We start from the raw sequence: 21,786 nt of genomic DNA, 5'->3' as shown, positions 1-21,786 counted from the left end.
TCTGGTGATAAAAATTGCCTAAGTGACCGTATGTGACGTCCCCTTCACAAATTAACAGCACCGAGTATCATACATTCCACCACTACTTGGTTGTATATTTCTAGGATAAGCATCATAAAATGTACTGTTTTGGGATCTTGCCAGGTACTTGTGACCTGGATTGGCCATTGTTGGAAACAAGATGTTGGTATTGATGGACCTTCAGTCTGTCCCGGTATGGCAATACTTATACTTATATGTCCTCTCCCCCTTCACTCAGCATAAGCACACTCTTCTCCAAGGGAGTAGGTTCTCTCCAGGAATAAGGGACCAGGCATTTACTTACTGCATTTGTATCCCACATTTTCCCACCATATGGCATGTTTAATGTGGCTTACATATTGCTAAAAAGGCGTTTAGAAAATTTAGATTTGTAGAAGTCTAGTATATAATACAGAAGTACAATAAATGCTTAGGTTGATATATTAGCATATTGTGAGAGAGGTTACTATTATTGTTTTCCATTTCTGAACTTTTTGGGATGTATGGTGGTGTGAGATTAGGCAAATCCAGGGGGGGAAAGACGTCTTGAAAAGATGTGTTTTCAGGTTTTTTCTGAATTGTAGGTACTTTTCTGTGTTTCAGGTCTTTGGGTAGTTCTGTGCCTGTAAAGGAGAGGCTGGTGGCATGTGAAAATTTGTGTTTTATACCTTTCAATTTGATTCTTTCAAATGGCTGCAACTTTATAGATACAATCTAATACAAATGTTACTGTGTAAGTTGCTTAATTGCGGTGAGCTATGTATGGAGATATTCCTTAACTGGAGGAAAAAAGGCTTCAGATGCTCAGTCTACTATTGCAAGATGAAGAAGCCCGCCTGGCACATGCAAAGTATATCTTGCAATACTGGACTGAGCATCTGAAGCCTTTTTTCCTCCAGTTAAGGAATATCTCCATACATAGCTCACCGCAATTAAGCAACTTACACAGTTACATTTGTATTTTATACCTTTGCAATTGGGCTGGTGAAGGGTTAGCGTTTCTTCATTTCCCTCTTGTCCGCAAACAGAGACTGATACAAGGTGCTGTAGCCAACCTAATAATGACGTGCATGTTTTGAGAGAGTCTTTCTTTCTTGAGGTAGTACGGTATTAGATAAACAATGTATAGTCACACACCATACTTCTCCTTCATTTATATCTGTGATCTCTTTTACTGTTTGTGAGTTCTTTTGGAGTAGTGGCTTTCCAAACACAGAGCAAACCTAGTCCTTTCTACCGAGCTTTATAGGGCTTTTCCCTTCTTAGTGAGATCCACACAGATTTTCTCCACAAGGGATTCTTTTCCCCACAGAACCTTCTCCTGTGGTTAACCTGTTTGCTGCTGTCTCCCTCCTTTAGCTTGTGGTTCAAGCTTCTGAGTTCACTGCAGTCAGGCAAGGGGTGGGTAAAACCTCTGATTTTCATATGCACTTAAAATTTGCACTAGACACAAACTAACTAGGCCCAAAGGCTGAGCTCTAAATGCACATTGCTTCTTTCAGCAAGTCCATACAAATCCACCACACACTCTCTAGGAGTCAATGGTTTATATATGAACAGGCAGAACTATTGCAGCCATTCCAGAAGGGGATGCTGTAACAAGATGGTATACACCTTACTACATACACTAAGATGATATGGTACTGACTGGACTAATTTGTTATTTGCTTACTATACCTCTTTCATTGAGGGTCCTGAAAGGATACTTATACCTATGTGCAGGTGCATTGCAGACCGGTTAAAGGAAAATAGGTGTAAACTGAATCTAGAAAAGACCAAGACTTTCCACTTCTTGAGACAGCATAATGCTTCTTACCCCAATATTTTACATTTCAAGGGACGCCAAATACCTTTATAGCAGTGATCTTTAGGTTTTTGAAACAGGGGCCACATTGGCAAAAAGACATCAACATGAGAACCAGGACCAGTGCTGGAATAAGTGAATGGTTCCCAGAGCCCTGGGTGATAAAGGAGGGGTTCTCTCTCGAATGATATTGCCAATCTAGCTACTCAGGCACCCTCAGAGCAATATGTGTAAATAAAAAGTTTGATTCTCAGACTCTTTCAGCCCACCTTATCTCTCCCAACCTACATTTCCCCCAAAACTCTCTTCGCCTAATATACACTCTCCTCCAGTTGTATCGTAATCATTATCAACTCCCACCAGCCTTTCCCAGTGTCTTATTGCAGTCACTACCTCTAGAACAGCTATTCTGTTTTGTTTTGGGTTTTTTTTGCAGCATCATATGGCTTTTGATGAACTTGATCTTCATGGTATCTAAGCTTTTTGATTATTTACGCATTCTCACAAGAATGTCATGGGAACTTGTATGCTGTATAAGTCAAACTCACTGAGAGCCATCAATCCTGAAGGAAAAGCAGTTGTTCTGGAGGCAGTGCCAGCAGCAAACCTCTGGAGACGTTGGGGGGAAGTCTGTACTGAGAGAATTAGGAAGCCACATACAAGGTCAATGGGGCTGTCACTGGCCCCCAGGCCTGGCAGTGAAGAACACTGGTATATTCAAATCTAAAAGTTCATAGGTCATAGGAGTGTTGGCAAACAGAAATAGCAATGCCTGAGAAATACTTCTTGGATTGACTGTACTTGTTCATATTGCACCACACTATCACTGTGGTTTTACATAATATTGTGGAGGAGGGATTGAGTTGGCAGTAGTCCTAGAGAACTTAGGATATCTCCTGAAGACTGAAAGCATGGCTTCTGGGTGCAGCCTGTGGTTCAAATGTGGCACATTCTAGACATGTGCAAGTACCCTGGTAGTGTATCTAGTAGATCTTGTGATCATTATATTATCTTAGGTTCTTTAGCCGCATTGACTGTTCTGATAGATGAAGTTCTGCAGTTTGGCCCAAAGTACAGGTCAAGGTGGGAGATAAAGAGATTTGATTGGCCAAAAATGCCCGGTGCACCTCAGATCAGTTTGCCATAGGTATATAGGCAGGCAGGAAAAGTACTGCAATTTCATAAACCCTTTGAATTTTAAAGTGCTAAAGTAGGCTTTTGCAAATATTCATGCCTGATGGATAAAGCTTTCAGAAAATGCTGTCAGCAGCTTCTGAAAAGATATAAATGGTTCAAGCATCGAGTATTTTAGCATTTCATACACCCGGCTGCATTTTGTTTCTCATTTTCTGCTTAAGGGTTCATATTGGATTAAATCTAAAGCTAAGTATGATAAAGCTCTCCATCTCCTGAATATAGCACTTGCAGAATTGCTATCAGTTTCATTCTAGTTTTGGTAACTTGAATTTTATTTAGTGTCACTTAGGTTCTCCGAGGACAAGCAGGCTGGATATCATCACTGATGGGTCGTCGTCCCCGACGGCCCAGGAGACTGGAGATTCTAACAAGAAAACTTTAGAAAGTTTGGGAGCAGCGCGGCACACGCGGCGACAATGCACTGAGCATGCGCAAGTGACTTCCCGCCGGCGACACCCGCGCCTTCCCTCAGTTTCTTTTTCTCCGCGACTGCGAAGGGGTGGTGTTGTTCGCTCCTCCTCATCGGTTTTTCCCCAGGAGATCGCTTTTCCACGTGTATCGCGTCCTTTTTGTCTTTTATTGTTTCAGTACTTTATTTTAAATATATTTTTTTAAAAACGTAGTTTTCTTTTAAATTTTTAGTTTTCTTCATTTTTCAAAGTTTCCTTTGTTTTTCATTGCGGCCGCCTTTAAGCCGCTTGGCCGCGTCTTTTTTCCCTCTTTTTTGTGTGCCTTTTTCAGTGGCACCATCGAGCCGTTTGATTTTGCGGATGTCATTTTCCCGCCTATGTCATCGAGGACTCCCAACAGCTTCAAGCGCTGTACCCGCTGCAACTGGACCATCTCCTCTACCGAACCTCACACGTGGTGTCTCCAGTGCCTCGGGCCCGATCACCTTCCAGCTGCTTGCAAGCTGTGTAAGTTAATGAAAAAGAGGACCCAGGTGGCGCGAGAGGCTTTTTCCAGATCGGTCCGGTCCTTCGGCATCGACATCGGTACCGAGGTCGGTGGCATCGGCATCGAGGGAAGCAGCACCGAGAGTCCAGGTAATGGCTGCCGAAAGACCACTTTGAGCTGGGAGCTGCGAGGCATCGAGCGGGTCTCCACCTGTCTCAAGGCCTACTGCTATGCAGGCCCCCCCGGGACCGACCTGAGTCGGACCCGGCCCTGAGGAGGCATGAGGATTCCACGTCCTCCTCGTCGGTACCGAGGAGTGACGATGACGGGCGTCGAGCAAAGGTGAAGAAGCACCATCATCGATCTCCTCACGGTACCGAGAGCTCGGGGGGGGGGGGGGTCAAGAGAGTCGGCACCCGAGAAGCGTCGGAGCCGGGAGGACCGCTCACCCTTCTTTCAGGAGGTGCCGATGCGTCGGTCGTCCGGCAGCCTGGTACTGGCTCTCGAGCCCCTTCAGATTCTGGCACTGACTCCTGCACCAGCCCGGCAGCCTATTCCGATGGCAGCTCTCGAAGAGCGTCTCCGGGCCATTCTTCCAGAGCTTCTGGAAGGACTGCTTGCGCCTCCCGTACCTACTGCTGAGACGGTGTGTGGCCCATCTCCTGTGAGGAGGTCCCCGCCTTGGATTATCCTTCTCCACCTGCAGAGGTTGCAACGCCCCCCCCCCCCCCCCTGCACAATACACTCAGGGAAATGATGTTGCGGAATTGGTCTTGCCCTCTCTCTAATTCAGTTGTCAGCAAGAAGTCCGAGTCCCAGTACAGAGTCCATGGTGGGCCTGTGATGGTGAAGGCCCAACTACCTCACGATTTTATGGTGGTGGACTCTGCTCTCAGGAGAGCCAAGAGTACTAGAGACTATGCCTCGGCTCCTCCAGGCAGAGAGTCTAGGACCTTGGATTCTTTTGGGAGATGTATGTATCAGGTTGGAATGCTCGCCACCAAGATTCAAACATACCAGCTGTACACCAGCATTCACTTACGGAACTCGGTTAAGCAACTGTCCAGTTTGGTTGAAGCTCTTCCTCCGGAGCTTGCTGAACCTTTTCACCAGGTGGTCAGGCAGCAGAAGGCGTGTCACAAATTCCTGGCCAGAGGGGCTTACGACACCTTTGATGCTGCATCCCGAGTAGCTGCTCAGGGTATCGAGATGCGCAGACTCTCATGGCTGCGTGTCTCGGACCTGGATCAGAAGACCCAGCAGCGAATGGCGGATGTTCCTTGACAGGGGGATAACCTTTTTGGAGAGAAGGTTGAGGATATGGTCGATACCCTCAAGAAGCATCATGATGCTATGGATTCTCTCTCCCGCCGGACGCCTTCTGCTACTCCCTCCTCCTCTAGGAGGTTTTTTGGAGGGAGGAGGAGTGCTCCCTATTCCTAAAATTGGCGTAGGTACAATCCTGCCTCTCAACAGACTCGCTCTCATCAGCTGCGTGCACCGAAGGCCCCTCCGGCTCCCCAGCAAAAACAAGGGACGGGTTTTTGAGTGGCTCCGGGGCAACATAGCTGAGGTAACAGTATCCATGCCCGACGACCTGCCTTTTGGGAGGAGGTTGATATTTTTTCACCAAAGGTGGCCTCTTATAACCTCCGATAGGTGGGTTCTTCAAATAGTCCATTTAGGATACGCACTCAATCTGGAATCAAACCCTCCAAATTGCCCACCGGGAGCTCAATACTTCAGCTTCCAGCACAAGCAGGTACTTGCAGAGGAACTCTCCGCCCTTTTAAAGGCCAATGCGGTCAAACCCGTTCCACCAGGAGAAGAAGGGCTGGGATTCTATTCCAGGTACTTCGTGCAAAAGAAAACAGGGGGATGCATCCCATCCTAGACCTAAGGGCCCTGAGCAAATTTCTAGTACGAGAAAAGTTCACTACTGCCAACTCCAGACTTCGCGCCTTCTGTCTCGCTGCACCCTACGCCTGGAATAAACTTCCTGAGCCCCTACGTCTTGGCCACCTTTAAATCTAGACTGAAAGCCCACCTCTTTAACATTGCTTTTGACTCGTAACCACTTGTAACCACTCACCTCCACCTACCCTCCTCTCTTCCTTCCCGTTCACATTAATTGATTTGATTTGCTTACTTTATTTTTTTTTTTGTCTATTAGATTGTAAGCTCTTTGAGCAGGGACTGTCTTTCTTCTATGTTTGTGCAGCGCTGCGTACGCCTTGTAGCGCTATAGAAATGGTAAATAGTAGTAGTAGTAGTAGTATGCTTTCCCTAGGCACCCTTCTTCCCATGATTCAGGAAAATGATTGGCTATGCTCTCTGGACTTAAAGGATGCCTACACTCACATCTCGGTGTTTCCAGCTCACAGGAAGTACCTTCGATTTTGTCTGGGAACTCAGCATTTTCAGTACTGCGTGCTGCCCTTTGGTCTAGCATCTGCGCCCAGGGTCTTTACAAAGTGCTTGGCGGTTGTCGCAGCATCGCTACACAGACTGGGAGTGCATGTGTTCCCTTATCTCGACAATTGGCTGGTAAAGAACACCACGGAGGCAGGAGTTCTACAATCCATGCAGATTACTATTCAACTGCTCGAACTGCTGGGGTTTGTAATAAATTATCCCATGTCCCACCTAGTTCCAGTTCAGAAATTGGAATTCATAGGAGCTCTGTTGAACACAAGGATGTCTCGAGCTTATCTCCCCCAGGGAAGGGCGGACAATCTTCTAGCCTTAGTGTCCTCGGCTCGAACATCTCAACAGATCACAGCTCGGCAAATGTTGAGGCTTCTCGGCCACGTGGCCTCCACAGTTTATGTGACTCCCATGGCACATCTACATATGAAATCAGCTCAATGGACACTAGCTTCCCAGTGGTGTCAGGCTACAGAGAATCTAGAGGATGTTATCCATCTTTCCACTGATTTTTGCAATTCCCTACAGTGGTGGACCATTCGCTCCAATCTGATCTTGGGATGTCCATTCCAAATTCCTCAGCCACAAAAAGTGCTGACGATGGATGCATCCCTCCTGGGGTGGGGAGCTCATGTAGATGGGCTTCACACTCAAGGAGCTTGGTCCTTCCAGGAAAAAGGTCTTCAGATCAACCTCCTGGAATTGCAAGCGATCTGGAACGCTCTAAAGGCTTTCAGGGACCGGCCGTCCAACCAAATTATCCTAATTCAGACAGACAATCAGGTTGCAATGTATTACACCAACAAGCAGGGGGGCACCGGATCTCGCCCTCTGTGTCAGGAAGCCGTCAGGATGTGGCTTTGTGCGCATCAGCATGGCATGATTCTCCAAGCCACATATCTGGCAGGCGTAAACAACAGTCTGACCGACAAGTTGAGCAGGATAATGCAACCTCACGAGTGGTCGCTGAACATGGATGTTGTCCGAAAGATCTTCCGGGCGTGGGGAACCCCCTCGGTGGATCTTTTTGCCACTCAGACCAATCACAAGGTACCTCAATTCTGTTCCAGGCTTCAGGCCCACCACAGACTAGCATCAGATGCCTTTCTTCTACATTGGGGGACAGGCCTTCTTTATGCGTATCCTCCCATACATTTAGTAGGAAAGACTCTGCTGAAACTCAGGCAAGACCGCAAAACCATGATTCTGATAGCACCTTTCTGGCCCCATCAGATCTGGTTCCCTCTTCTTCTGGACTTGTCCTCCGAAGAACTGTGGAGATTGGAGTGTTTTCCGACCCTCATCACTCAGAACGAGGGGTCGCTTCTACATCCCAACCTCCAGTCTCTGGCTCTCACGGCCTGGATGTTGAGAACCTAGAAGTTGCCTCTTTAGGCCTTTCAGAGGGTGTCTCCCGAGTCTTGCTTGCTTCCAGGAAAGATTCCACAAAAAAGTGTTATTCTTTTAAATGGAGGAGGTTTGCCGTCTGGTGTGATAGCAAGGCCCTAGATCCTTTTTCTTGTCCTACACGAGCCCTGCTTGAATACCTTCTATGCTTATCAGAGTGTGGTCTTAAGACCAACTCAGTACGAGTTCATCTCAGTGCAATCAGTGCTTACCATCAATGTTTTGAAGGTCAGCCTATCTCTGGACAGCCTTTAGTTGTTTGTTTCATGAGAGATTTGCTTTTGTCAAAGCCCCCTGTCAAACCTCCACCAGTGTCATGGGATCTCAACGTCGTTCTCACCCAGCTGATGAAAGCTCCTTTTGAGCCACTGAATTCCTGCCATCTGAAGTACTTGACCTGGAAGGTCATTTTTTTGGTGGCTGTTACTTCAGCTCATACAGTCAGTGAGCTTCAAGCCCTAGTAGTCCATGTGCGTTACATTAAGTTTCATCATAACAGGGTAGTCCTCCGCACACATCCTAAGTTCTTGCCGACGGTGGTGTCGGAGTTCCATCTGAACCAGTCAATTGTCTTGCCAACATTCTTTCCCCGTCCACACACCCGCCCTGGTATGGACAAGTTGCACACCTTGGACTGTAAGAGAGCATTGGCCTTTTATGTGGAGCGGACGAAGCCCTATCGACAGTCCGCCCAGTTGTTTGTTTCTTTTGATCCCAACAGGATGGGAGTTGCCATCGGAAAACGCACCATCTCCAATTGGCTAGCAGATTGCATTTCCTTCACTTATGCCCAAGCTGGGTTGACTTTTGAGGGCCATGTCACAGCTCATAATGTCTGAGCCATGGCTGCATCAGTGGCTCACTTGAAGTCAGCTTCTATTGAAGAGATTTTACAAGGCTGCAACGTGGTCATCTGTCCACACATTCACATCTCACTACTGCCTTCAGCAGGATACCCAACGCGACAGTCGGTTTGGGCAGTCGGTGTTACAGAATCTGTTTGGGGTTTAGAATCTAACTCCACCCTCCTAGGCCCGTTTCTGTTCTGTTCCAGGCTGCACTCTCACTTAGTTGTGTTTGTTTTCAGGTCAATCTCAGTTATGTCCTCGCGAGGCCCAATTGACCAATGTTTATTGTTTTGAGTGAGCCTGGGTGCTAGGCATACCCCATCAGTGATGATATCCAGCCTGCTTGTCCTCGGAGAAAATGGTATTTTCCAAGGACAGCAGGCTGGATATCATCACAACCCACCCTCCTCCCCGTTGGAGTTGTTTTTTTCTTCTATTTTTGTTTTTTATCTACTGAGGGAAGCGCGCGGGTGTCACCGGTGGGAAGTCGCTTGCGCATGCGCAGTGCATTGTCGCCACGCGGGCCGCTCCTGAACTTTCTAAAGTTTTCTTCTAAGAATTTCCGGTCTCCTGGGCCGTCGCGGACGACAACCCATCAGTGATGATATCCAGCTTGCTGTCCTCGGAGAACACCTGCTACAGGTATGTATCTTCATTCTGCCTTCCTTCTTCAATGGGTCTTCCACAGCCTTCAAATGGACATTTAATTAGTTTCTCCAATTCATAAAATCAAGGGTAATGCCTTTGCATAGCATTTCTTATGACTATTATAAAAATGAGAAAGGGTATTTTGAATTATTTTGTATTATAAAAATGTACCATATATACTTTTGTTCTATTTTTTAAGGGATGTGAGTTAAGCAGAAATAATAATAATGTAATAATGCTAGAATCGTCTTTTATATTCTGACCCTAAGGGTTAAATTTTCAAAGGTATAAGGTTACATGTATAAAAAAGTAGTGGCCCTTTTACAAAGCAGCGATAGCCGTACCACCATGTCACCACACGCCAAATCAGCCCTCCCGCCAGGCTCGCTTAGGAGCCCGGCGGTAGTTCCGGCACACGGCAATTAGGTCACCAGAAAATAGTTTTGTATTTTCTAGTGTGGCAATAATCCAGCAGCAGTTACTGCTGGAGCAATAAGGGCTCCCCCAGGAAATGGCTGTGCAGCAAGTGTTTAACTTATCTTCTCCGAGGACAAGCAGGCTGCTTGTTCTCACTGATGGGTGAGGTCCAGCGGCAGCCCAGGACCGGAAAAACTTCCCTAGCAACAAACGTTTGCTAGTCTCGCGCTTCCGTGCTTACCGCGCATGCGTGGCCGTCTTCCCACCCAATCGCGAGTGTGCTTGTCAGTCTTCTTTTTTCCGCGGTTCGGGAACGCTGCTTTGCTGCTTCTCTGCCCAGGATCGACCTCTTGCGCTATTTTATTGTTTCTTCACCCGCTTTCAGCGAATTTTTTCTCTGAGAGTCTTTGACTTCTCTTTTTTCTTCTCTGTTAAAAAAAAAAAAAAACAAAAAGAAAATTCCTTTACTTTCTTTGTATTATTCCCCGTAAGTTTCCTTTTAGTTTTTTCGCGCGGCCATTTTTGGCCGCCCGAGCAGTCCCCTTTTTTTTCTTTTGGTGTCTTTTTCTCAGGCACCATCGCATTCGACCTCGCCGTCGCAATTTTTCTGCCCATGTCCTTGAAGCCTACCAGCGGCTTCAAAAGGTGCACGCGGTGCCGCCGGACCATCTCCCTTACTGACAGGCACGCTTCGTATCTTCGGTGCTTAGGTGAGAGTCATCGACCTGACACCTGTCTTCAGTGTCTCCAATTGAAGAAGCAGACTCAGGCGGTGCGTTTGGCTCAGTGGAACGTCTTGTTCGGAGCCCGGTCCGGTTCTTCGACATTGACGGAGCCAGTGGTACCGAGGTCATCGCCAGTATCGATGTCGGCATCAGAGGGTGCATCGTTCTCCGGAGCGCAGGTAATGGCTGTCCAGAGACCCCATGCTGGTAGCAGTGAGCCATCAAGTGGGTCTCCGCCTGCCTCGAGGACTCTTGCTGTGCAGGCCCACCAGGACCGTCCGTCGGACCCGGCCCCGAGGAGTCGTTTGGATTCGATGTCCTCCTCGTCGGCACCGGGCGGTACCGGTACCAAGCTTCCAGCGAAGGCTAAGAAGCATCGGCATCGGTCACCGTCCCGACACGGTGCCGAGAGCTCCGAGGCGCCGAAAGATTCGGCACCCAGGAAGCACCGATGCTGGAGGGACCCCTCACCCTCAATTCAAGAGGTGTCGGTGCGATCATCTCCGGACAGCCCGGTACCGCCTCCGCACTCCAGGCAGGTTCTTACATCTCCTGTACCGGTGCCCTTGCCTTTCTCTACAGCCACTCTTAACGAGAGCCTCCAAGTCGTTCTCCCAGAGATTCTGGGAGACCTGTTATGCTCATCTCCGGTACCGTCAGTGCTTGCGCCGCCGGTGCCGTCGAGGGAGGTGGCAGTTGGCTCATCGCCCGTGGTGCGGTCTCCGACTCCGGTACCGCTTGCGGTGCCGGGGACGAGTGCCACCCAGGCAGATTCTCCGCCGTCATCGATGGAGGGAGCTTCATCGCTTCCGGTGCGGGAGTCTTCCTCTCGACCACATCGCGATGGACATCGATCCTCGGAGTCGAGACGGGCTAGGCTTCGGACAGAAGTTCATGAACTTATGTCCGATTCCGCAGAGGAGGGCTCGTGGGAAGCAGAGGCGGATGACAGGTACTTCTCGGAGGAGGAGTCTTGTGGCTTGCCCTCTGATCCTACTCCCTCGCCCCAGAGGAAACTTTCTCCCCCAGAGAGTCTTTCCTTCTCATTTTTTGTCTGGTAAATGTCTACGGCCATTCCCTTCCCGGTGGAGACTGTGGATGAGCCCAGGGCTGAGATGTTCGAGGTCCTGGACTATCCATCCCCTCCTAAGGAATCGTCCACTGTTCCTCTGCATAACATCCTCAAACAGATGTTGTTGAAGAACTGGACGCATCCATTAACTAATCCCCACATTCCCAAGAAGATTGAGTCCCAGTACCAAATCCACGGGGATCCGGAGTTGATGAAGACTCAGTTGCCTCATGACTCTGGAGTAGTGGATTTGGCCCTTAAGAAGGCCAAGAGTTCTAGGGATTACGCTTCGGCGCCCCCGGGGCATGAATCTAGAACTATGGATTCTTTTGGGAGGAAGGCCTACCATTCTGCTATGCTCGTGTCCAAAATTCAGTCTTACCAGCTCTACACGAGCATCCACTTGCGGAATAATGTGAGGCAGTTGGCGTACTTGGTTGACAAGCTCCCGTCGGAGCAGGCCAAGCCGTTTCAGGAGGTGGTCAGGCAGCTGAAGGCGTGTCGTAAATTCCTGTCCAGGGGTGCTTACGATACTTTTGATGTTGCATCCAGGGCTGCCGCTCAAGTTATAGTGATGCGCAGACTCTCATGGCTGCGTGCCACTGACTTAGACAGTAGAGTCCAAAAACGTGTCACGGATGCTTCTTGGCGCTGGCGCTGCTGACGCTCCCCCGATGCAGGATCGCTTTTCAAAATGGCTGCCGATACTTACAAGGGCGGCCTCCAAGACTTCAACAGAAGTCTCGCGAGACCGCCATTGGAAGTCTCGGCGGCCATTTTCAACAGCGATCCGGCATCGAGGGAGCGCCAGCAGCGGGCAGGCAGGAACGTGGATCTTTCCTGCCTGCCCCGAAGATATCGTTAAACAAAACCTGGGTGGATGAAGGAGGGACAGGTGAGAGAGCAGGGTCTCTGGGCATGGGTGGCTGCAGGGGGGGGGGGCAGGGGGAGAGCAGGGTCGCTGGGCATGGGTGGCTGCAGGGGGAGAGCAGGGACACTGGGCATGGGTGGCTGCGGGTGGGCAGGGGAAGAGGAGGGTCGCTGCTGGACATGGGTGGCTGCAAGGGGACAGGGGGAGAGGAGGGTCGCAGGACATGGGTGGCTGAAGGGGGGCAGGGGAGGGAGGGGAGGGACAGTGGCCATGGGTGGCTGCGGGGGGACAGGGGAGGGTTGGTGGACATGGGTGGCTGCAGGGGGGGGTGAGGGGGTCCTAACACCAGAAAGGTGAGGGGTGAGGGGGGTCCTAAGACCAGAAAGGTGGGAGCGAGGGGGGTCCTAAGACCAGAAAGGTGGGAGCGAGGGGGGTCCTAAGACCAGAAAGGTGGGGGTGGAAGGGGGGCCTCAGACCATAAAGGGAGGAGGGAGGGGGTGCACACTCACTCTCACTCTCACTCACTCTCTGTCTATCACATACACTGTCTCTGACACACTCTCTGTCTACCACACTCTACATCTCTCACACACACACTCTCTCTCTCTCTCTCTCTCTCTCTCTTTCTCTCTTTCTCTCTCAAACATACACTCCGAGGAAATCCTTGCTAGCGCCCGTTTCATTTCTGACAGAAACGGGCCTTTTTTACTAGTATTCACATAAAATGCCTCCAGTAAAATTAAGCATCTGCTTCCACATCCACTTCCACTGCTGCATCTCCAACACTTCCAGATTGAGGGCTTAACATGTTCTCCATTATACCTGGAGTCAGATCCCCTCCAATGTGCTCTGCTTCTCAAGTCAAAAGACTGGTAGCAGGCACCACAAAGCTTGTCGAAGTGTGCTGGACAAGAAGAAGATTCTGGCTCAAGCAGGTAAATTTGCATCTTCGCTTTTCACTTAATCATGGCATGGCCTCAAATAGTCCATTGCAGACACAGAGCTCTATGCCCCACTTCTATTACAGCTACCATCTTAGCCTACCAATGGGTGGGAAAGTGTGGGATATAAATGCTATAAATAAATGTTGTATTTACAAAAAAAAAATAAAAATTATTCAGCTAGTCAATGAACACATGAAGAAATATTTCCAGAGCCATCCAGGACTACACTCATCAAGGAATTTATTTATTTATATATATATTTATTGTTACATTTGTATCCCACATTTTCCCACCTATTTGTAGGCTCAGTGTGGCTTACATAGTACCAGACAGGCCTTTGCAGGCTCCGGTGTGAACAAATACAGGGTAGCCCTTCTCTGACATCTATATGCAGTTTATATTTCTTCAGAGGTACAGGGCATCAAAGAAAAAATAATTGTTACCATTCCAATTCACTCCCTCACTTCTGCTGCGACTGGACTAATGCCAATAATGTTAGATTTTTATTGTGACTTTCATGCCTACTTACTAGAAACCAGGCTCTCGACAACTGCTCAATTTCACAGATACCCCAAATGGCCACGAGATAGAACTCCATGCCATCATCATTCAACATGACTCCACAGAAGCTAATGAAAGACTATACCAATACACTGCAATATTAGGAAAGTGTGTGGTGTTAAAAGGAGAAAGACTTAGACCACTGTGTTGTTAAAAGTGTGTGGTGTTAAAAGGAGAAAGACTTAGACCACTGTGTTGTTAAAAGTCAGGCGAAGACATAGCCTATATTGTAGGAGGGCACATGAAGCTGTAAAAACCAGTAGTCTAATGTGAAGATGATTCAGCTGAAACCCAAACCCAGATCTCTCCTACAGTAACTAGAACAAATAAGTTCCAAAGATACTGTACACAATCATGAATATGATCTGCCTTCTACTTGTAATGGAAGAAATAGTCATAGTATGCCAATGAGCTAAAAAAAAGCACAAACAGAATGAAAACACTGGAAAATAATATCCATGGTAATGAGGTGTTCTAAGTTGGAGCAAAGTATTTCATATATAAGGACAACAAAAGTTATTATACCTTTTCTCTGACCTTCTAAACTCATAATTGAAAACTAAAATGTAATTGGTCAATGAGACTGTTCATTAAGGTCAAACTTCATATGATCACAGTAAACGACTATTACACTGTCAAGAATAATGATGTGGTTATAACAGGTCAAAAATTAGCAAAATGTATTAAGACAGGAGATACAGAGCTAGGCTTAATCAAAAATGGCCTGGTGTACATCTGATCACTTTACTTATAGATATGTAGAAAAAGTATTATAATTACATAAACTCTTGGATTTTTTAAAGAGCTATAGTAGACATTTGCAAATATTCTTGGTTAATACTCCAGTGGCACAATATGTGGATATTGAAACATTTCTCAGAACTTGTATGGTTAGGAGTACATAAGGGCATTGAGGCTTGATAGTATCAGGACCACCTGCTTTAGTAGTGTTGCCCCTAATCTCTGGAATGATCTTCCCCTAACAATTAGAATTGAACCATCTTCCAAAATATCAAAAGTGTCTTTAAGACTCTTTAAACTCAGGTGTTCCCTCCAGTCAATTTCAGCTGACTTAGGGCCTTAGATGAATGCAGCTTAATACCTTTGTGTTTTTCTCTATCTCTTTACTCGTGGTGTAATTACTGTGCTTTCCTCATGTCTTATTGTTTTGGTCTTATTTATTGTTAGTTTTTGCTTTCCCTCCCTCTTAAATTGTTTTACTTTGCAAACCGCTCAAACATTTTGCCATGATTTGTGGTATATTAAATAATAAATTGAACTTATATGGAATAGTGATTACATAAAGCAATTCTGTAATTTGTTGTAAACAAATATGAACATCACATTAGCAAGCTGCGTTTACCTCATTTGAGAGTTAAATTTGTAGCAGTGAAAGCCAGTGTTTTCAGAATTTAAACTGACTTTTATCAAAGGAGGACACATTCTGAGAATTGTTGTTTCTGTACCAAAATGCTTAAATAAAGAGCACACAAGTCCCCTTGTTTTCATTGACAGAAATAAACTAGATATACCCAGGTCAGTAGTAATTTTTAGACCCACTATGGTGTGTTAGGGCCACATGTATTTTGTGGCATGTCTGCATTTCTAAATGTCAAATCAAAGATGGCACAACTTCTGATTTATTTTTGTTTCCTTCTTAGTGGCAGGGCCCATGCAGTTAACACACTGTTAGTAAATGACCCCTTTTATTATAATTTTTTTAACTGTTTTAAAATCACTGCTAAGAATCCATAGGTAGATTCAGCATGCAAATGTCATCCTGACATCTTTATTAAATTAGGTTGAATTTGAAGATGGATCCCAGCTGACCATGCAGCGAGAAGAGATATACACACAGGATGAAGAGTTACCGAAAAGGATTAAAGCTCGTCTTGTAAGCAATGACAAATAAAATATTTGTAATTCCTCATTAGTAAAGATAACCATACTTGTCACAAAATAAAACTAGTATTGCCTCTATAAAAGTAGAATTTATTATGAAACTGAGGGATGTGAGGACAGTAAGATGAATTTTTGGAAAGTAGTAGTTCTGATTACAGGCCGTAATTTATTTTGATTTTTTATGTATTATTTAGCTCATGTCTTTCCAGTGTTAGTTCAAGGTGAGTTACATTCAGGTTCAGTCAGTATTTCCCTGTCTTCAGAGGTCTTACAATTTGAGTTTGTATTTGAGTAATGAAGGGTTAGATGGCTTCCCTAAGGCCACAAGGAGCATCAGTGGGATTTGAACCCTGGTCTTTCTGGTTCACAGCCTGCTGCTCTAAACACTAGACCAGTGTTTCCCAAGTCTGGTCCTGAAATACCCCTTGGCAGTCAGGTTTTCAGGATATCCACAATGAATATGCATGAATGAGGTTTTCATATGGAGGCAGTTTATGCAAATCAAGTTAATGCATATTCATTGTGGATATCCTGAAAACCTGAGTGGTAAGAGGTACTCCAGAATTGGACTTGGGAAACACTGCACTAGACTATTCCTTGCTTCTTACAATAAGAACGCAATAGACATTTAGAGGGAGTATGGCACTATCAAGGCAAAATAATGTCTCATGGTTCTTCCCTGCTCACTCTTACTCCTTCAGCTAACATTTATAAGTTGTACTTACCAGCTGGATTGTAAAACCCTTTCGTCAAGGCCATTTCAGGGGTAGGCTGGTGGTGTGATAAAATAGGCAGGAGACATAAAAACAGCACAGACGGTCCAGAAAGGAGGAACAACCAATGATGCTAATGTAATATTTTATTGGAGATGGAACTGACTTGGCCAAGTTTTGACAATAGCCTTCATCAGGTCATCAGATTCTTCAATAGCAAGCACAGTGAACACATGGTGGGACACAGTCACCTAGCAATGCAATGATACTTCTTCCACAGAGGCAGTTAAATGTCATTGCACTGCTAGATTGATTGTGTCCCACCATGTGTTGTTCACTGTATTTATTATTGAAGAATCTGATGACCCCAATGAAGGCTATTGTGCCAACATCTTCTTTGAGGAGCAGCCCTGAATTGGACCAAATGACATCTGAAGGACTGCATCATGTTGTATGTTCTCTGTGGGTTAGACTGACTCTTTACACTTCAGAGTCTAGCTAGGGATTTATTTCTGTTTACTCTAAATTATTTCTGTAATGGGATTGTCATTGTCTTTATTCCTGTCTTCCTTATCTTATTTGCTGCTATTGTAAATAAAATAATACCCTATTTTTATAATACTTGGGTGTAGAATTAATTCCTTCTATTATTTTGGTGCAGTGGGCTTGGATCTAAGCATAAGGGGAATACATTTGCACCTGACACCAGACTTACTAATGTTAGTCATGTCTGAATTTATACTAAGTGTCAGGTACCACCGATAACACCCCAATACAGAGTGTATCTGTATTGCACCTACAATGATTACAGAATTATAAAATGCAAATAAATACTACACGTGACAAAGAAGGGGGAGCAGGAACAATTACACTACAAACAGTTTAATAAAAGCAATTCTTTAATAGGGAACTAAATTTAATCCAGTACCTGGAAAAATATAGAGGCTGAATTTCAAAAATACAGGGCTTAAGCATATGCAGATGCTTGAGGCCCTGAGCCGGCTGGCTCCGATGCTTCTGCAGTCATGCCAGTTGGAAAATTTAAGGAGTATCATGGCACCTATGGCACCCTTTCCCCATTCCAGCATGCATGACTAGAGTTATAACTGGCTTTCAATCAGGTTACCCCTATTGGCTATCTCATGCTTCCATTATCCCTTCAGCTTTGGAAAGTAAGGACCTTCTGTCTTTATCCCATAGGATCTTTGCTTTCAAGGAGTGAATGGATAATGAAAGCCTGAGCTATCCAAAAGTTATTCTGTACAGAGCAGCCAGACTAGATGTATTGTGTGTTACATGTATAAATGTTTAAAATACTAGCATTTATGCTCATATGTACATAGATGCTAGTATGGGGCCTAAGTGCTATTCTGCAAATACCCACTTAACTTACATAGTACATATTTGCAAGGTAACGTACACACATATTTGCAAGGCATGAACATGGGCAGGACATAGGCAGGGCTCGCACTTATATGTGTAATTTACAGACTACTGTAAATTATGTGTATCCCTGCCACACTTAGGCACACATACTGACACCAGCCCCTAAATTTTAGGTGCATTGTTAGCCAGTTATGCCAATTTTCTATAACAGAACCTAGGCGCCCAGGTTACTTTATAGAAAAGGCTACTACCATGTGTCCTCCAGGTGCCTAACTGAAGACTTCTAGTTAAAGAATTGCCTCCACGGGGCCAGGTAAAAAAAAAAAAATCATTTTGGTGCTTATCTTCAACTAATTGAGTTTTCTATGTGTTCCTTAGTGTTTATTTTAAGCAACACAGTGAGATTATTTTTCACTTGTTTGCCAAAACATAGGGGGGGTATTCTGTAAATGAAGCAAAAATAAATCTGTGCTGAAAATAGCACATAGTGGTATTCTATAAACCGTGCCTAAAGTTAAGCATGGTTTACAGAATAGCACTTGAGCCCAGACATTGTGCCTACATTTAGGCATGGTCATTGCACCAATGAAAACGTGCAAATTCCCACGCCTATATTTAGACGCAGAGCCCCTTTATTCTATAATTACACACGTAACTAAAAGTCACACCCCCTATCTGCCCATGGCCTTTCCATTTCTTAACCCCCGTTTCTGACTCACATGTAAAATTTAGGTGCGTACCTGTTAACTGAATCTAATTAGTTCTTGTTAAAAAGCCAATTATTGGTGCTAATTAGCTTGTTCAATTAAAATGTGTGCGCAAATTGAGAGTTCACCCAAATTTGCGTGTGCAGTTTTTAGTACTTTTTATAGAATTAGGGGGATAATGTATGCAGATAGGCCTGTATTCAGCCATATGGTACACCTATAATTTGAAATATCTGTCTAAAATATTTTCAAGTTATGCCTATATCCAGCAGGGCTGTCTATATAGGCGGTGATACTGAATAGTAAAACTTGAACTAAACTAGATGTTTCAAATTATACCTTCTGTTTGAGCAGGCCACCTAGTTGTATAGCTTAAATATTTAGGGGGGTATTTCTATTACTGGGTGCCTGGTGGGAGCCTAGTCTATAAAGGAACGTGGAGGGGCATAATCGAACGCGAACGCCCATCTCCATGGGTGTCTATGTCCGAGAACAGGTACGTGAAGGGGCGGGACAGACCGTATTTTTGAAAAAAAATGGCCGCCCATCTTTTTTTTCGATAATACGGTTTGTGCACGGCAAATGCATCGGAGTTGTGCGGATTTGAGCTGGGCGGTTTCGTTTTTCAGTGATAATGGAAAGCAAAGGCGCCCAGCTCAAAAACGAACAAATCCAAGGCATTTGGTCGTGGGAGGGGCCAGGATTCGTAGTGCACTGGTCCCCCTCACATGCCAGGACACCAACCAGGCACCCTAGGGGGCACTTGTAACAATTAAAAAAAAGTTAAATACCTCCCAAGTCCATAGCTCCCATCCCTTGGGTGCTGAGCCCCTCAAATGCCCCCCAAAACCCACTGCCCACAACTCTATACCATTACCATAGCCCTTATGGCTGAAGGGGGGCACCTACATGTGGGTACAGTGGGTTTTGGGGGCGGTTTGGAGGGCTCCCATTTACCAGCACAAGTGTAACAGGTAGGGGGGATGGGCGTGGGTCCACCTGCCTGAAGTCCACTGCACCCACTAAAAACTGCTCCAGGGACCTGCATACTGCTGTGATGGAGCTGGGTATGACATTTGAGGCTGGTATACAGGCGGGAAAAAAAAGTTGTTAAAGTTGTTTTTTTTTATGGTGGGAGTGGGTTAGTGACCACTGGGGGAGTCAGGGGAGGTCATCCCCGATTCCTTCCGGTGGTCATCTGGTCATATAGGGCACTTTTTTGAAAAAAAAAAGGGTCCAAAAAAATAACCCAAATTCGCGTTAAAAATGCCTTTCTTTTTTCGATTATTGGCCAAAGGCGCCCATCTCTCCTCGGCCGATAAACACGCCCCAGTCCCGCCTTCACCACGCCTCCAACACGCCCCCGTCAACTTTGCCCGTTTCCCTGACAGATTGCAGTTGCAGATGCCCAAAATCGGCTTTCTATTATACCGATTTGGGCGCCTTTGCGAGATGGGCGCCCATCTCCCGATTTGGGTCGAAATATGGGCGCCCATCACTTTCAAAAATAAGGCTGATAGGCACCTACCAGTGTTTTCCTTTGCAGAATATTGGCACATACACAAAAATACACACTGGTGTGTCCATGTCTGAGTTCCAGTGATACACACAACTTACAGTATTCTGTTGGTTAACACACATGCGAGTTCCTCACTCTCTGTGCAGGCTGCACCTATGTATATACTTACTTGCAAAATACACGCTATGTAAGATATGCACTTATTTACAGAATAGCATGTAAGTAGAATTGTGACATTTATATGCTGTTATTCTAATAATTTATGTGTGTAATCAGCACATATCTGTTAGTGTGTGCTTTATAGAATTACCCTCTTAGTTGTTGAATATTGTCATTTGGATGGATAAGTTATACATCTAAGTATTGCCACCCCCAGAGACATCTTAGGGCTATCTGTTATTAAGTATTAAATCCAAACCTTTCTTTTTAGTCAACAGCATCAGCTATGAAGTATGAAGAAACATTTTATGGAGAAGAACTTATCCAAGGTGAAAAAAAGAGACAAAGATTGCTGAATGGGAGACTGAAGAATGAATATGTGAATGATTCTGGATACCGCATGTTTTTTATGAGCTCGTTCCAACAGAAATACCAGAATGGACTATAAAGCACACCAGTGACAAAAAGTAATAATACTGGAAGGAAGGAAAAAAAACGGGGACAATTCCTGCTAACTTGCACTACAGATCGTGAAAGACTGAAAACAGAAACAATTGGATGAGCTGAAGAATAAGAGGATATAAACAAAGATTTTGGTTTTCAGTGAAATGCACAAACAATACTAATTTTGCAGTGTACTTGCTTGTTAAAAGAAAAGGAAATAATGAAATCTATGACAGCATATAGTATCTGAACCAGGAGCAACAAAGGGATGAAAATTATCAGCAAAGTTTGATTTATTCTAAATAGTAATCATATCGAAAAATATCCATCACAGATAGATATATGGAGGAAGGTCTCAGAGTCAAGATTGACAGTTGCTGTGCAGGAAAAATCATTTCAGTGCTGCATGGAACCAGAAAATAAATACTTCAAACAGAATAGAGTGGTTTTCTAGATACATATTGAATACAGTCACTCATTCCAGTACTGGTAGAAGGTACGACTCTTAGAATGATCTTACACATTGTCTAATGGGGGAGGTGGTAGTTCTGGATTTCATCAAAATGAGCTCTGTTCCATTTAGAGAGAGATTCTGAATTCTCACTTGTTGAACGGTATATGCTTTGTAAGTCATGGCGTATTTTCTGTAAGTCTTACACTAGTAATATGTGCAGAAATTTACAAAGATGTGTATTAGAATGAAAATTCTTGAAAACATTTGAACAATCATAACCTGCCATCTCAGGTTTGTCTTGCCTTTCCTATATGTACTAGCCGTTGAGCCCGTTAAAACGGGCTGGTATTGGGGTTTTCGGAAGTCACCGCCGCTCCCCCCCCCCCCCCCCCCGTGAGGTCGTCGCCGCCGTTCCCCCACCCCCGGAGTCGCCGCCGCCTCCAGCCCTCCACCCGGCCCAGGTTCTCTCTCCGCTACTGAACTTACATCCATTCGCCGGAACGCAGCACGCACATCACGAGCTGCCGTCGGCCTTCCTTCTCTGCCTGTGTCCCGCCCTCGTGTGACGTAACGTCAGCGAGGGCGGGGCACAGGCAGGGAAGGAAGGTGGACGGCAGCTCAGCTGATGTGCGTGCTGCGTTCCGGCGAATGGATGTAAGTTCA

At 45.6% G+C, this 21,786-nt stretch overlaps 1 protein-coding gene across 1 annotated transcript in view; it reads left to right on the top strand.

Moving 5' to 3' along the window:
• KDM4C (lysine demethylase 4C) overlaps positions 1-21,438 on the top strand; it is an 865,731-nt gene extending 844,293 nt beyond the window's left edge. Inside the window, exons 21-22 of the mRNA XM_030194306.1 lie at positions 15,641-15,733; positions 20,497-21,438. Coding sequence (XP_030050166.1) covers positions 15,641-15,733; positions 20,497-20,673 — 270 coding nt within the window. The 3' untranslated portion in view covers positions 20,674-21,438. The remainder of the gene's footprint in view (positions 1-15,640; positions 15,734-20,496) is intronic.
• Positions 21,439-21,786: the final 348 nt, after the last annotated feature.

Source organism: Microcaecilia unicolor, chromosome 2 (genome assembly GCF_901765095.1).
Source record: "Microcaecilia unicolor chromosome 2, aMicUni1.1, whole genome shotgun sequence".
Taxonomy (NCBI): domain Eukaryota; kingdom Metazoa; phylum Chordata; class Amphibia; order Gymnophiona; family Siphonopidae; genus Microcaecilia; species Microcaecilia unicolor.
The sequence above is the reverse complement of the archived record's forward strand: the minus strand, read 5'-3'. Positions and strand labels throughout refer to the sequence as shown.